The sequence below is a fragment of the Astatotilapia calliptera genome, chromosome 10, assembly GCF_964374335.1.
Source record: "Astatotilapia calliptera chromosome 10, fAstCal68.1, whole genome shotgun sequence".
In the NCBI taxonomy this organism is placed as follows: Eukaryota; Metazoa; Chordata; class Actinopteri; order Cichliformes; family Cichlidae; genus Astatotilapia; species Astatotilapia calliptera.
In genome coordinates, this window is record NC_137431.1 from 19123455 (window position 1) to 19136745 (window position 13291).

The window sequence follows — 13291 nt, forward strand, 5'->3', positions numbered from 1 at the left end:
TAAGGCCAAAAGAAAAAGCCTGTTTTAAACTGTTGGTTAAAAAAAAAAGTAAATTCAAATCATTTTTTTTCCAAATTAGTGTTAGTTAGTTAAGTTAATTAGTTAAAATACATCTTTATTTGTTCAGCTTGTAAATAGTGTACATTAGTGTTCGTTTTTGTATATTTGCTTGTGCGCTCACGGTTGTATAGGTTGAATTCAATGTTAAAGGTTATTGTAACTGTTACACTTGTTGAAATGATGTTTTACTTTGACTAAAGAAATTCTCTGTTGCACATGCAGCAGAAACCTCACTTCATTATTGAGATTTAAATTGCTTTTTTTTTTTTTTTTTTTTTTTAAATGACATCAGAAACAGCAGTATGCGACATTACGTGATGGCAGAGCTTCAGTTCATCCTTTGTCATTTTTTTTTTTTTTTTTTTTAATAAATAGGACAGGGGGAATGAATGAGAGAAAGAGGGGGAGAGAAAGAAAGAAAACCAAAGGGGAGAAGAGACGGTGAGAAGGGGGGGGAAGAGAGAGAAAAAAAAAAAAAGAACTCCTGGGTCACCTGTATGGAGAAAAAAAAAAAACAAACAAAAAAAACAAACAGAGGAGACAGCAAACAACAAAGAGCAACATAATAATAGAGAAAACAAAGCACCATCACAATAAACTAGCTAGTCATAGATATCAATATTTACTAAATAATAAACGATATTGTGCAGCACGCAAGATAGACAGCGCACAGTGTGCTTTGAGCGCATGCATGTCTTAAAGCCAAGAAAGCTTTAGTCCGCGTCTGTGAATACCCATGTGTGCATACCTGTGTGGATCAGCATGCTTGCATTCCAAATTGCTTTATTTAAAATTTTTCGACAAGTTTTTCAAACAGTGATAGATATCGGTCTGCCCTTTCAGTAGCTGCCCTCTCCCTCTCTTCCTCCCTAGTCAGCGCCTGTCTCTCTCTCTCTTCCTCTCTTTCCACCTGGTCTTTTAGAAACTGAAGTACAGCCTGGCTGTCCCTGGGCCTCTTCCTCTGGCTCTTCCTCGACACTTCGGTAGAAGGGGACGAGGCTGGAGTGTGTACAGCAGGTTTGGGCAATTCCAGGCCTCAAAGGCCGGTGTCCTGAAGGTTTTAGATATCACCCTGGGTCAACAAACCTGAATCAAATGATTAGTTCATTACCAGGCCTCTGGAGAACGAAGCATAGCCTAGAACAGGGGCACTAGTCAACTTTTCCTTAAGTAATTCAAAAGCTTGTAAGCACTGTGACATCCAGGCTGAAGCAAAAAGCTGTTTAGCCCTGCCATGACTGGTCTTCTTAACGCAGACATTCACTACATCATGGAGTGGCCCTGCAGTTTGGAAAAAGCCCTCAATAAATCTCTTATACTAACTGCAAAATTCCAAAAAACTTAGCTCTATCACAGTACTGCGGTTGGGCCATTTTGCCACAGCGCTTATCTTGTCAGGATCAGTGCTTATCCCCTGAGCCAACACTTCATGACCGAGAAACTTGAACTTGAGCCGGAGGAAATGGCATTTTTCAACCTTTACCTTGAGAAGAGACTCTCACAAGGTGATCCTGGAATATTGTTGAAAACACGAATAGATCATCCAAGTAGATCAACACAATCTGAAAGACCAAATCACTCATTGTGGCCTGCCTCAGACATTGAAACATCATGGGGTCATTACATGACCTTGACTTTGAGGTCAAGGTCACTGAGATTCAAACTTATCTGAGATTTTAGTAGATGCACCTATGGTACGAATTATTGCATTTACAAACTTGAGTGTCCCCATCAGCCTTCCACACACAAACAAAGAGCATTAAAAGCTCTTAGTGGCTTCAATTCAAATTTTGCTTGTTTAAAAAAACTCAGACACAATTTAGTTTAACCTTCCTGCCTTCTTGGGACCTTTTTGTGCCACTGCTATGTGTTAAATGGCTGCCATTTCCACTGTGTTCAGTGGAATATAACCAAACTTGCCACAGGATAGTTTTTACCTGTCAATGTTAATATTCCAGTGTGAATTCCTTAAATCAGCCTAAAATGGCTGAGCAGCAGAAATCCCCACACCCATCACCCTGGGGACCATTTTCTGCCCATTGACTTCCATTATAAACGCTATTTTTCAACCCCAAATTATCATCATATGATTTTATTTTTTCTTCTTTTCTTGGATGTCAATGAAGACTCAGGGCCTTGAAGTTTTAATTTTTAAATTGCAAAAAAAATGCAAAAAAAATAATGGCAGGTCAAAATGTATGTTGGTGCCAATCTTTGGTCCATCTAAAGGCCTACTTATAATGACAATCACATATTACTTCAACTGGTTTTTTGTGGAAATATTTAGTTTCGTTTTTTGGTTTTTGGGGCTTATAACACAGGGCGCTCATGTAATAACACTGGGATTTGAAGGGTTAAAACAACGAAAATATAATTAAAACTTTACATGAATATTTCAGGGAGAAGTAGTTTTACAAGGTTGGCTAATTTAAAGTGGAATAAAATATGGATATATGGTCTTTTTATGGCGTGGCTGAGAATGGTCCCTAGGGTGATGGGTGTGAGTTTTTTAAAGGATGGCAGGAGGGTTAAGACACTTAAAACTTTTTACTTCTTCCAGTGCTGTTTTAAGCATTTTTAATTAATGATTCAGTGCTCTTAAACAGTTACGCCATCATATTGATGATATAAACTCTGATAGAAAGAGGCACACCTACCTGAATTTCCAACTGTCACACAGTGATAGAGGTAATATATAAGCGGCACATCTTTCACAGTATAACCCACTTGTGCAATGCTCTGTCTTCGCGGGTGAATTTAGTTTTTTTACACAGCAACAATGAAGTAACTCATTATGCTTTATTCTATTCTACTGTTATTATGTTTAGGGAAACAAATATTTGCAATGGGAACAGAAGATAAAACCACTACCATGTTTAATAACACATTTGTTCGCCCTGCAAAATTTTATCTCAGTGGGTTTTCCAACATCCCTCATATTAGGTATTTCTATGCCTTCCTGTGTTTTGTCTACATCATGACTGTTTTGGGTAATGGTTTTCTTCTCTCACTTATTTCACTGGTGAAGACTCTTCATACTCCTAAATACATGATTGTGTTCAACATGGCCTTGACAGATTTGTGTGGGAGCACAGCTCTCATCCCAAAAGTCTTAGATACGTTTCTGTTTGACAGGAGATACATCCTCTATGACGCCTGTTTAAGTTATATGTTCTTTGTTATTTTCTTTGCAAGTGTGCAGTCATGGACACTTGTCACTATGGCATATGACAGACTTATAGCCATTTGTTTCCCTTTAAGGTATCATAGTATTGTGACTGAACAATCAATTACTGCAATTCTGCTGTTTGTATGGATTTTTTTAGTGAGTGTAATAGCAACCATGGTTGGGCTTGTTAATCGTCTCTCATTCTGTAGATCTTTGGTGGTTAACAGCTTTTTCTGTGATCACGGACCAGTTTATCGTCTGGCTTGTAATGATACATCTTTAAATTACAACATGGCATCTGCACTTGTTGCTATACTTATCATCATTCCTCTTATATTCATAATAGCCACATATGTCTGTATTTTCATAGCATTGAGCAGGACTACGTCAAGAGAGGAGCGACTCAGAGCATTAAAAACTTGTACTTCTCACCTGATCCTTGTGGTCATTTTCTTCTTGCCAATTGGAATCACTAACATAGCTGCAATGACCTCCTACATTGATCCTAATGCCAGAATGATAAATTCCACATTGACACACACAATACCAGCTTTGCTCGATCCGATTGTATATGCTTTGAAGACAGAAGAAGTGATGAATGCAGTTAAGAAGCTTTGCAAAAGAACTTATCTCAATCGCATGAAAGCAAAAACAAGACCTTGTAATCACTGCTGTATTAAATCGTAGAGGAGTGTTATAGAATAACATATTGAAATTAGCTTACTCATTTGTAATACAGTGCAATAGCCATAAATTATACCAGTAAAGCCAAGTGTTTCATAATATGTTGTGGACTGTTGTTAAGAGTGTTGAGAAGTAGAATTTAAATATGAAATTATGCATGACACAAATTGCAGTTCTGACTGAACTGTCTTTTGGTTTGAGAAAAAGCATCAAATTTTTCTTTTTCTCAAAAATTTCTGATGGGGAAATTTTCTCTGAATTTCTCCATCAGATTATCTGCTTATGTTTTTATTATTATTGTAAATTGAAATGCAAAGCAAATGAAAGAAAAAAATATTTTCTATATTTACTTTAAGTGAAGTATTGATTCCAGTGTCTGTAAAATAAAAATGTTAAGTAAGTTTACAACCATAATTATAATAATTAAATTGAAAATGTTTTCATCTAAATAAAAATGTTTGGAACAATTGCTCTATCGGCAAAGGTGCAACAGTTTTTAATCATGATTATGTGAGGGGGCACTTATATTGCATCACTGTATTAATTTACCTTTTAAAGGGCTGAGTCAAGGGATAGAGATGAAAGATTTTTATGTAGTGGAAAGAAGATACAAGTCAACCATCTCAACACTGAAAGGAAGTAATAAGTGTATAATCAGAGGTGGGTCGAGTATCCAAAATTGTACTCAAGTAAGAGTAGCATTACTTTAAAATATTATTACTCAAGTAAAGGTGAAAAGTAGTCGTCAAAAAAGTTACTCAAGTAAGAGTAAAAAAGTACTTGGCGAAAAGACTACTCAAGTAGCGAGTAACTGTTTGAAAAGTCTGATTTATTTTTTAAATAAATGTTATCAGACAAACAAAAATAAATAAATATACAAATTTTACCATTTTCAAAAGGAATATATGTAAAAACATCAACAAAATAAGGCACAACAATTCTAACTTCCAGATTTCAGTTTTTCACAACATAAAGCTTTTTTCACCAATACCTATAGTAAATAATATAAATATATAAACAATACAATACAACTTTATTTGTATAGCACATTTAAAAGACCAGTGGTACACCAAAGTGCTTTACAATAAAAACAGGAAAATTAAGACAATAAATAAAAGACTATTAACAAAGTACCACATGTCATCAGGTTAAGGGTACTAATTATACAACAATAAAAGGGAATATAAGAACAAAGTTACTAAGAACAGATATAGCTAAAAGATAAAGTACATAAATAAGAAATTGAACCAAGTATAAAACAGGGACGCTAACTAGATGAAAAGCTATGTTGAATAAATGAGTTTTTAAACGGGATTTAAAAGATAAAACGGAGTCTGACGCACGGATAGCGATAGGAAGGTTGTTCCACAGATTCGGTGCAACCAGGGCAAAAGCACGGTCACCCCTCGATTTAAGTCTAGATCTAGGCTGAGCCAGGAGTAATTGGGCTGAAGACCTGAGGGCTCGCCCCGGGACATATAAACTAAGAAGATCGACAAGATAACGAGGGGCTAAATTATTTATAATTCTAAAAGTGAGCAACAATATTTTAAATTCAATGCGATATTTTATGGGTAGCCAATGCAACTCAATAAGAACTGGGGTGATAGAGGCATGCTTTCTAGTGCCAGTCAGAAGGCGAGCCGCAGCATTCTGGACAAGCTGAAGTCTGTGAAGGAGAGCGGAGTGAAAACCAAAGTAGAGGTAATTACAGTAATCCAATCTAGAAGTCACAAAAGCATGAATGAGCTTTTCAAGATCTTCATGAGGGACATAGTGCTTAGCCTTAGCAATAAGGCGCAGTTGGTAGAAGCTAGATTTGATTACTGAAGACACTTGTTTGTTAAATTTGAAAGAGCTGTCCAGCAGAACCCCTAGGTCACTAACTGAGTCAGAGAAAGAAGTGGCAAAGGAACCAAAGGTATCAGCTGATAGGCCCCTAGGGATATGGTTGCCAAACACCACAATCTCCGTTTTCTTTTCGTTCAGGATAAGGGAATTGTCTGAAAGCCATTCTCTGACTTCTCTCATGCACTCGAGGAAGCAGTGCAACGAAGAAGCAATGTCGTCATCATCTAATTGAAAATAAATCTGTATATCATCGGCATAGAGGTGATAAGAAATGTTATATTTTTCAAAGATTAAGCCTAGGGGGAGCATATATAATGAGAATAACATAGGGCCAAGCACAGAGCCTTGGGGCACACCACAGCATAAGGATGCAGTTGAGGAAGAATAAGTACCCAAGGTAACGGAGAAAGACCTGTTCAAAAGGTATGATTTGAACCAATTAAGGGCTTCGCCCCGAATGCCCACAGTGCATTCTAACCTTGTTAATAAAATAATATGGTCAACCATGTCAAAGGCTGAGGACAAATCCAATAAGACTAATACAGCAGAATGCCCTGAATCAGTAATTAAGAGAAGATCATTAAGGACTCTCAGCAAAGCTGTTTCAGTGCTGCGGCGTGGTTTAAAACCAGATTGAAATTTATCACAGATGTCATGTGCATCCAGGTAAGCCTGGAGTTGTGAGAGAACTATCTTCTCTAGGATTTTAGAGAGGAACGGAAGTTTGGATATCGGCCTATAATTAACGAAATCACAATGATCAAGACATCTTTTTTTAAGAACAGGTTGCACTATAGCATGTTCAAAAACAGAGGGAACATAGCCAGAAGACAATGATGAGTTCATTAAAAATAGAATACTGGGCCCAATTACATCAAAGCCGTCCTTCACAATGCGAGACGGAAGAGGTTCATATGCAGAACTAGTAATTTTCAGTTGCTTGACAATTTGCTTAAGTGTACAGAGTGACACTGGCTCAAACTGATGAAAAGTTGAAGTACATTCTCCAGTGAGAGCAGGGCTCACCACTAGGGGGAGTGAGGATTTGAGAGATAGGATTTTATCAGTAAAGTAAAATGTATGTATCAGTGCAAACAATTTCCAGTGACAAGATATGCTGTAAACTTTATATTCATCTTTGCTCCAAATGGCACAGCAGCCTCAGAGAAAACGTTAGAACGAGGCATCTTCAACATATCTTCATACAAGGCAGCTCAGTTTACCATAAATTATATGGGTGTGCATTCTGCATATTTAGCAAAAATGTGCCATTTCTTCACTCAGTGAGGTGATGGTTAAGCTTCAGCAGCAGTTTGCTCTCAAGGTTCTTTCTGTGAAGCTCTAACTGTTTAGCAGTGAACAGGCGTCCTGCATGACTAAGAAGTCCTTCACAAGCTCCAGATGCAGGAAGAGCAGTATTGACTTTGATCGACAGCTTCTTGATGTCAGGAAAGCCATGCAATAGATCCATCCAGTGAATGGACATGAAAGGTACCTCTCCAGCTCCCCTGCTTCTGGCTTTCCCGACCCCATGGATGCATCATCTTCGTCGAATAGGCCGCTGTTTGTGCTGGCCTTATCCAGCTCTGAGTCTAGGTGATGTCTGATGAAGTTGAGACCTGTGGAAAGATGTATGGTTTTCAAAAGAATTAGGTCTGGTCATTATAGTGCTGTATACACTGCCAAGCTGTGGATGTTTGTTTGGAGCTAGCCTCCAAAAGCTGGCCATACACTGTGCGATTTTTGGCCCATTTTGAGCCGATTTTTCAGTCGCGCAACCGTTTTGGGGATCGGCCCGAGTTTTACCTTAATCGTGTGTGCACCGTGTACATGGGAAAACGAAAAGCAGTTAACACCTCACGACCAGCTCCCAATCATCAATCGTATGGTCGCATGATAATCAAACCTGTTTGAAATCCTGTCGCCCCTCAACGCAGCCTCTCAAACTGCGCACGCACAAACACAGAAATGAAAGTGAAAAGGTGGAGCAGCACGGCAGCGCAGCGTGTGATCTGGACACAAGAGAGGCACAACTTGTAGGATGAGGCTAGCTCATCCGAGTACGTAAGCGTAGAGCTGCCACCCAGGCAAAAGAAAAATAGAGCTATATCACGTTATAACATTAAAAGTTTATTGTTCTAACAATATACTTTTCATGTTCGTGCAATATACCTTTCACATTTGAAGAATATAATATCACGTTCGTACAATATAATATTTATATTGTAATAACGTGATATTATATTGTTCAAATGTGAAAGGTATATTGTTAGAACAATATACTTTTCACGTTATAACGTGATATAGCTCTGTTTTTCTTTTGCCTGGGTGGCAGCTCTACGCTTCCGTATCCGAGGCTTTTCAATGTGGCCTCACAAAATTATCACGACTACAACAACCACGAAAAGAGTTGGATGGACATTGCTGCTCAATCACAGCTGCCTGGTCAATGTTTTTCATTAATAATTTAGCAAAGTTGATGGTGTGTGTGTGTCTGTGTGAGTAAAAGACAGAGAGGGAGAGCGAGGGACAGATTTTGTATGATAAGCTTCATGTTATGGACGCACAGTTTGAGCACTCAGGTCGCATCAGAGCATCAGGCCGTGTGAGACCCTGCATCGTGACCTATGAACTTCTAACCTTTGCGATTTAATTGTACAGTTTGAGGAGCTGAATAACGTGACTGAAAAAAAATTGCACAGTGTTTGCCCAGCTTAATGCAGACTGCTAAGTTGGCAACACTGGCTGCAGGAGATGTTCACACCTGTGCGTCCAAACTGCAAATGAACCGCGCATGAGCGAAGCCGCTGCTCCCACACTGACTGTAACGCAGTCAGTTCTTCTTTTACTGTTATGCTGTTTTGTGGATCACAAGGTTTAAAACTACTTATAAATACACACACACACACACATAAAGTAACTCCACCAGAGTGCCTATTTGTCACTTTTGCCGGTCGAAGCCCGGATAAAGGAGCAGAGTTGGAATTGTGACATTAAAAACAATAATTGTGACATTAAAAACAATAATTGCAAAAAGAAATTTAATTTGTAGTTCTAAATAAATTCTAAATGCAAACCATTTTTGCTCACTTTATGTCTCTTCTCTCTCCAACAGCGTAGGTTACAATTACATTAGCATGATCAATTATGCAAATTAGGTGATGACGTCATTTAGCGACTTTTAGGACAACCAATAGCGATTTTCCTTACTGAGGAGTTGGCAACACTGCCTGCAGCTGAGGGAGGACTATCCTCCGCCCGTGAGCGCTTTAGCACGGGCGAGGTGCCCACGGCAGCACCGCTGCTTGTTGAGAGTAAGAGCAACATGCCCTTTCACGTCAAAAAGTCGTCATAAATAAGTCTCCAATAACACCAGAAAAAGTCGCCAGATTTGTCGCTAGTCGCTTTTTAGAAAAAAAAAAGTCGCTAAGGGGTCTGAAAATCAGAATCAGAAAGGGTTTATTGCCAAATGTTGAGCAGGTTTACAACATTAGGAAATTGCTGCGGTGCTTCAGTGCAAACATACTGTCATCAAAATATAAAATAAGAACAAGAATTAAAAGTGCTAAGTAGATAGATATATACATGATATATACATGAGTGCAGGTGGTGATGATGATGATGATCAGTGCTAAACATGGAATGATGCAATGAACACAGCGTAGGGTCATGTGTTAGTGGTGGGAACAGTCATACGGTTATTGTTCATGTGTCCAACAGCAGAGGGGAAGAAACTGTTCTTATGGCGAGAGGTTCTGGTGTGAATGGACCGGAGCCTCCTGCCTGAGGGGAGCAGGTCAAACAGACTGTGTCCAGGGTGAGAAGGGTCAGCTGAGATCCGAGCTGCACGCCCCAGTGTCCTGGAGGTGTACAGGTCCTGCAGAGATGGGAGTCTGCAGCCAATCACCTTCTCAGCAGAGCGCAAAACACGCTGCAGTCTCTGTTTGTCCCTGATAGTTGCTCCAGCGTACCACACAGTGATGGAGGAGGTGAGGATGGACTCGATGATTGCAGTGTAGAATTGCATCATCGTCCGTGTTGGCAGGTTGAATTTCTTCAGCTGCCTCAGGAAGTACATCCTCTGCTGGGCTTTCTTGATGACGGAAGTGATGGTGGGCTCCCACTTCAGGTCCTGGGTGATGGTGGTACCCAGGAAGCGGAATGAGTCCACAGAGGTGATGGGGGTGTCAGACAGGATGATGGGGGGGAGTGGAGCTGTGTGCTTCCTGAAGTCCACAATAATCTCCACTGTCTTCTGGGCATTCAGCACCAGGTTGTTGTGGCTGCACCAGGACACCAAACGTTCAACCTCCCTCCTGTAGGCAGACTCATCCCTGTCCGAGATGAGTCCAATAACAGTGGTGTCATCTGCAAACTTGATTAGCTTGACAGACTGGTGGGTGGAGGTGCAGCAGTTGGTGTACAGGGAGAAGAGCAGAGGAGAAAGAACACAGCCCTGAGGGGAGCCGGTGCTGATGGTCCGGGAGTCCGAGACATTCTTTCCCAGCCTCACATGCTGCTTCCTGTCCGTCAGGAAGTCAGTGATCCACCGGCAGATGGGATCAGGCACATTCATCTGGGAAAGCTTGCCTCGGAGATGGTCTGGAAGGATGGTGTTGAAGGCAGAGCTGAAGTCCACAAACAGGATCCTGGCGTAGGTTCCTGGGGAGTCCAGATGCTGCAGGATGAAGTGTAGGGCCATGTTGATTGCGTCATCTACAGACCTGTTGGCTCTGTATGCAAACTGCAGGGGATCCAGGAGGGGGGCCGTGAGGGTCTTGAGATAGGAGAGAACCAGGCGCTCAAATGACTTCATGACCACAGATGTCAGAGCCACGGGTCTGTAGTCATTTAGTCCAGTGATCCTAGGTTTCTTGGGGACAGGGATTATGGTGGAGGACTTGAAGCAGGCAGGCACATGACATGCCTGCAGAGAGGAGTTGAAAATGCCAGAAAACACTGGGGCCAACTCGTTTGCACAGTGTCTGAGGGTGGCAGGAGACACACCGTCTGGGCCGTGAGCTTTTCGAGCATTCAGACTCACATCTGCTTCCTCACATCTGCTTCATGAATATGAAGAGTTGTGGTGGGAGGAGGTGGTGTGAAATCCTCTTTTGTGTGGGGTGAGGAGGGGGGTGTTGTAGGTGAAGTGATTGAAGGTGGTGATGGCTCTATGGAGGGGGGAGAGGTGGGGGAATGAGTGTCCAAAGTGTCTCTATTGTTGGGGCCGTTGGAGGTGTGAAGGCTGCCTGATGGCTCGTCAAAACGGCAGTAAAAGTCGTTAAGGGTGTTGGCCAAGAGCAAGTCGTCAGTGGAGTGGGGGGTTTTAGGCTTGTAGTTGGTGATATTCCTAAAACCTTTCCACACAGAGGCCGAGTCATTCTCTGAGATCTGCTGCTGCATCTTCTCAGAGTGCTGATGTTTAGCAACGTCCACTTCTTTAGTGAACCTGTACTTGGCCTCTCTGTAGCAGTCCCTGTCTCCGCTTGTGAACGCCTTACTCTTTTCCAGCCACAGCTTTTTGAGTTTAGGAGTAAACCAGGGTTTGTCATTGTTATAACTCACCCTGGTGCGTGATGGCACAATGCTGTCCTCACAGAAGTGGATATAGGAGGTGACAGTGTCCGTAAACTCGTCCAAGCTGTTAGAAGCAGCCTTCATTGAGTCCCAGTCCGTAGATTCCAAACACGTGCGAAGCTCCTCCACAGCCTCGTTGCTCCACAGTTTTTTGGTCCACACGACAGGTTTGGAGAGCTTCAGCCTCTGTCTGTACGCGGGGATCAGGTGGATCATGACGTGGTCAGAAAGTCAGAGTGAAGCGCGGGGCACCGCACGATAGGCCCCGCTGATCGTGCTGTAACAGTGGTCTAATGTCCTCTCCTCTCTGGTCGGGCATTTAATATACTGCTTGTATTTGGGAAGCTCATGGCTCAGATCGGCTTTGTTAAAGTCCCCAAGAGCAATGATGAGAGAGTCCGGGAATGTCCGCTCCATGTGCAGTATCTGCTCCGCGAGTGCGCACTGAGCTGCCTGCGCGTCCGCATCTGGCGGGATGTAAACAGCGGCCAGGATGAATGAAGCAAACTCCCGCGGACAATAAAACGGTTTGCAGTGAATAAAAAGGTATTCCAGAGAGGAAGAGCAGTGCTGAGCAATCACTGTTACGTCTGTGCACCAGCCACTATTAATGTAGAAGCACACACCTCCACCTTTGGTCTTACCAGAGAGAGAGGCCTGCCGGTCCGCGCGCAGCAGATGAAAGCCCTCCAGCTTTAGCGCGCTGTCCGGGATGTCCTCACAGAGCCACGTCTCTGTAAAACATAAAACACAGGAGGAGGCAGGAGAAAACTTGCTAAATATAGCGACAAAGTCGCTAAGTTGGCAACACTGTTTCCGTGTGTCCGCTACTTTGAAATGCTTGGGCTGCTCTGCCCGCCACAGTTTCAAACTGGTCATGTGACTGCATGGCCACATCTCATTGGTAAAAAAGTACCAGAAACTCCACTGTCCTAGCTAATGTGTTAAACTAATTTTTTTTTTTTAAGTAACGAGTCGAATTTTGCAAATGTAGCGGAGTAAAAGTACCGTTTCTTCTTCATAAATGTACTCAAGTAAAAGTAAAAAGTATCGTGCAAAAAAGGTACTTTAAAAGTACATTTTTTTCAAAAACTAAATACTTGATTGTCATTGTGAAGCTTAGCAGTGACTCCTTGTGGAAAAGAAATTACTTACAATCCTGACAGGCTGCCTTATTCTACTGTACCAGCACAACAGAAAGCTTAACAAGATTTCAACAAGCAATTAAGGATGTTTAACGTGCATCACATATTTTAATCTGAATATTTATGAAGCAATTGTGAGTACTAATATGTTTATTTACTTGTTAATCTCTTTTATATTTATTACCTTATTTGTAAGACTTATTAACTGGTGTTATGGTAATAGACAATTTCAGCAACTAATTGTGTCTTTCCAATTTTCTTAACACTGCTTGTGTGTTTGTTTTCTTTTTATATTTACTACATTTACCACTTCTCTTTGAATTGTTCAGTTCAATATACACAAATGTAAATACATACTTCTGTTTTAAGATTTCAATTCAATTTTATCTATACAGTGCCAAATCACAACAACAGCCGCCTCAAGGTGCTTTACATTGTACAGTAGATTCTACAATAATACATACAGAGAAGAATTCAACAGTCATGTGACCCCCCCCCCCCCCCCCCCCCCCCCCTATGAGCAAGCACTTTGGCGACAATGTGAAGAAAAAACTCAGTTTTAACAGGAAAAAGCCTGCGGCAGAACCAGGCCCAGTGAGGGGCGGCCATCTGCCAAGACCGGTTGGGGTGAGAGAAGGAAGACATGATAAAAGACATGCTGTGGAAGAGAGCCAGAGATTTCTATGAGAGTTCTATGGGTGAGAAAGGTGACTGAAGAAGAAATACTCATCATGGGAATCCCCCAGGAATATACACCTATTGCAGCATAACTAAGGGAGGATTCAGGGTTACCTGATCAAGCTCT

At 41.3% G+C, this 13291-nt stretch overlaps 1 protein-coding gene across 1 annotated transcript; it reads left to right on the plus strand.

The window, feature by feature from the left end:
* Window positions 1–2905: 2905 nt before the first annotated feature.
* Window positions 2906–3916, plus strand: LOC113030952 (olfactory receptor 8G17-like). The gene has a single exon (XM_026182763.1). It carries the CDS (start codon window positions 2906–2908, stop codon window positions 3914–3916), a length of 1011 nt encoding a protein of 336 aa, XP_026038548.1.
* Window positions 3917–13291: the final 9375 nt, after the last annotated feature.

What these genes read in the sequence shown, in the direction of transcription:
- LOC113030952 (XM_026182763.1), top strand. Translation starts at nt 2,906, where the DNA reads ATGGGAACAGAAGATAAAACCACTACCATGTTTAATAACACATTTGTT.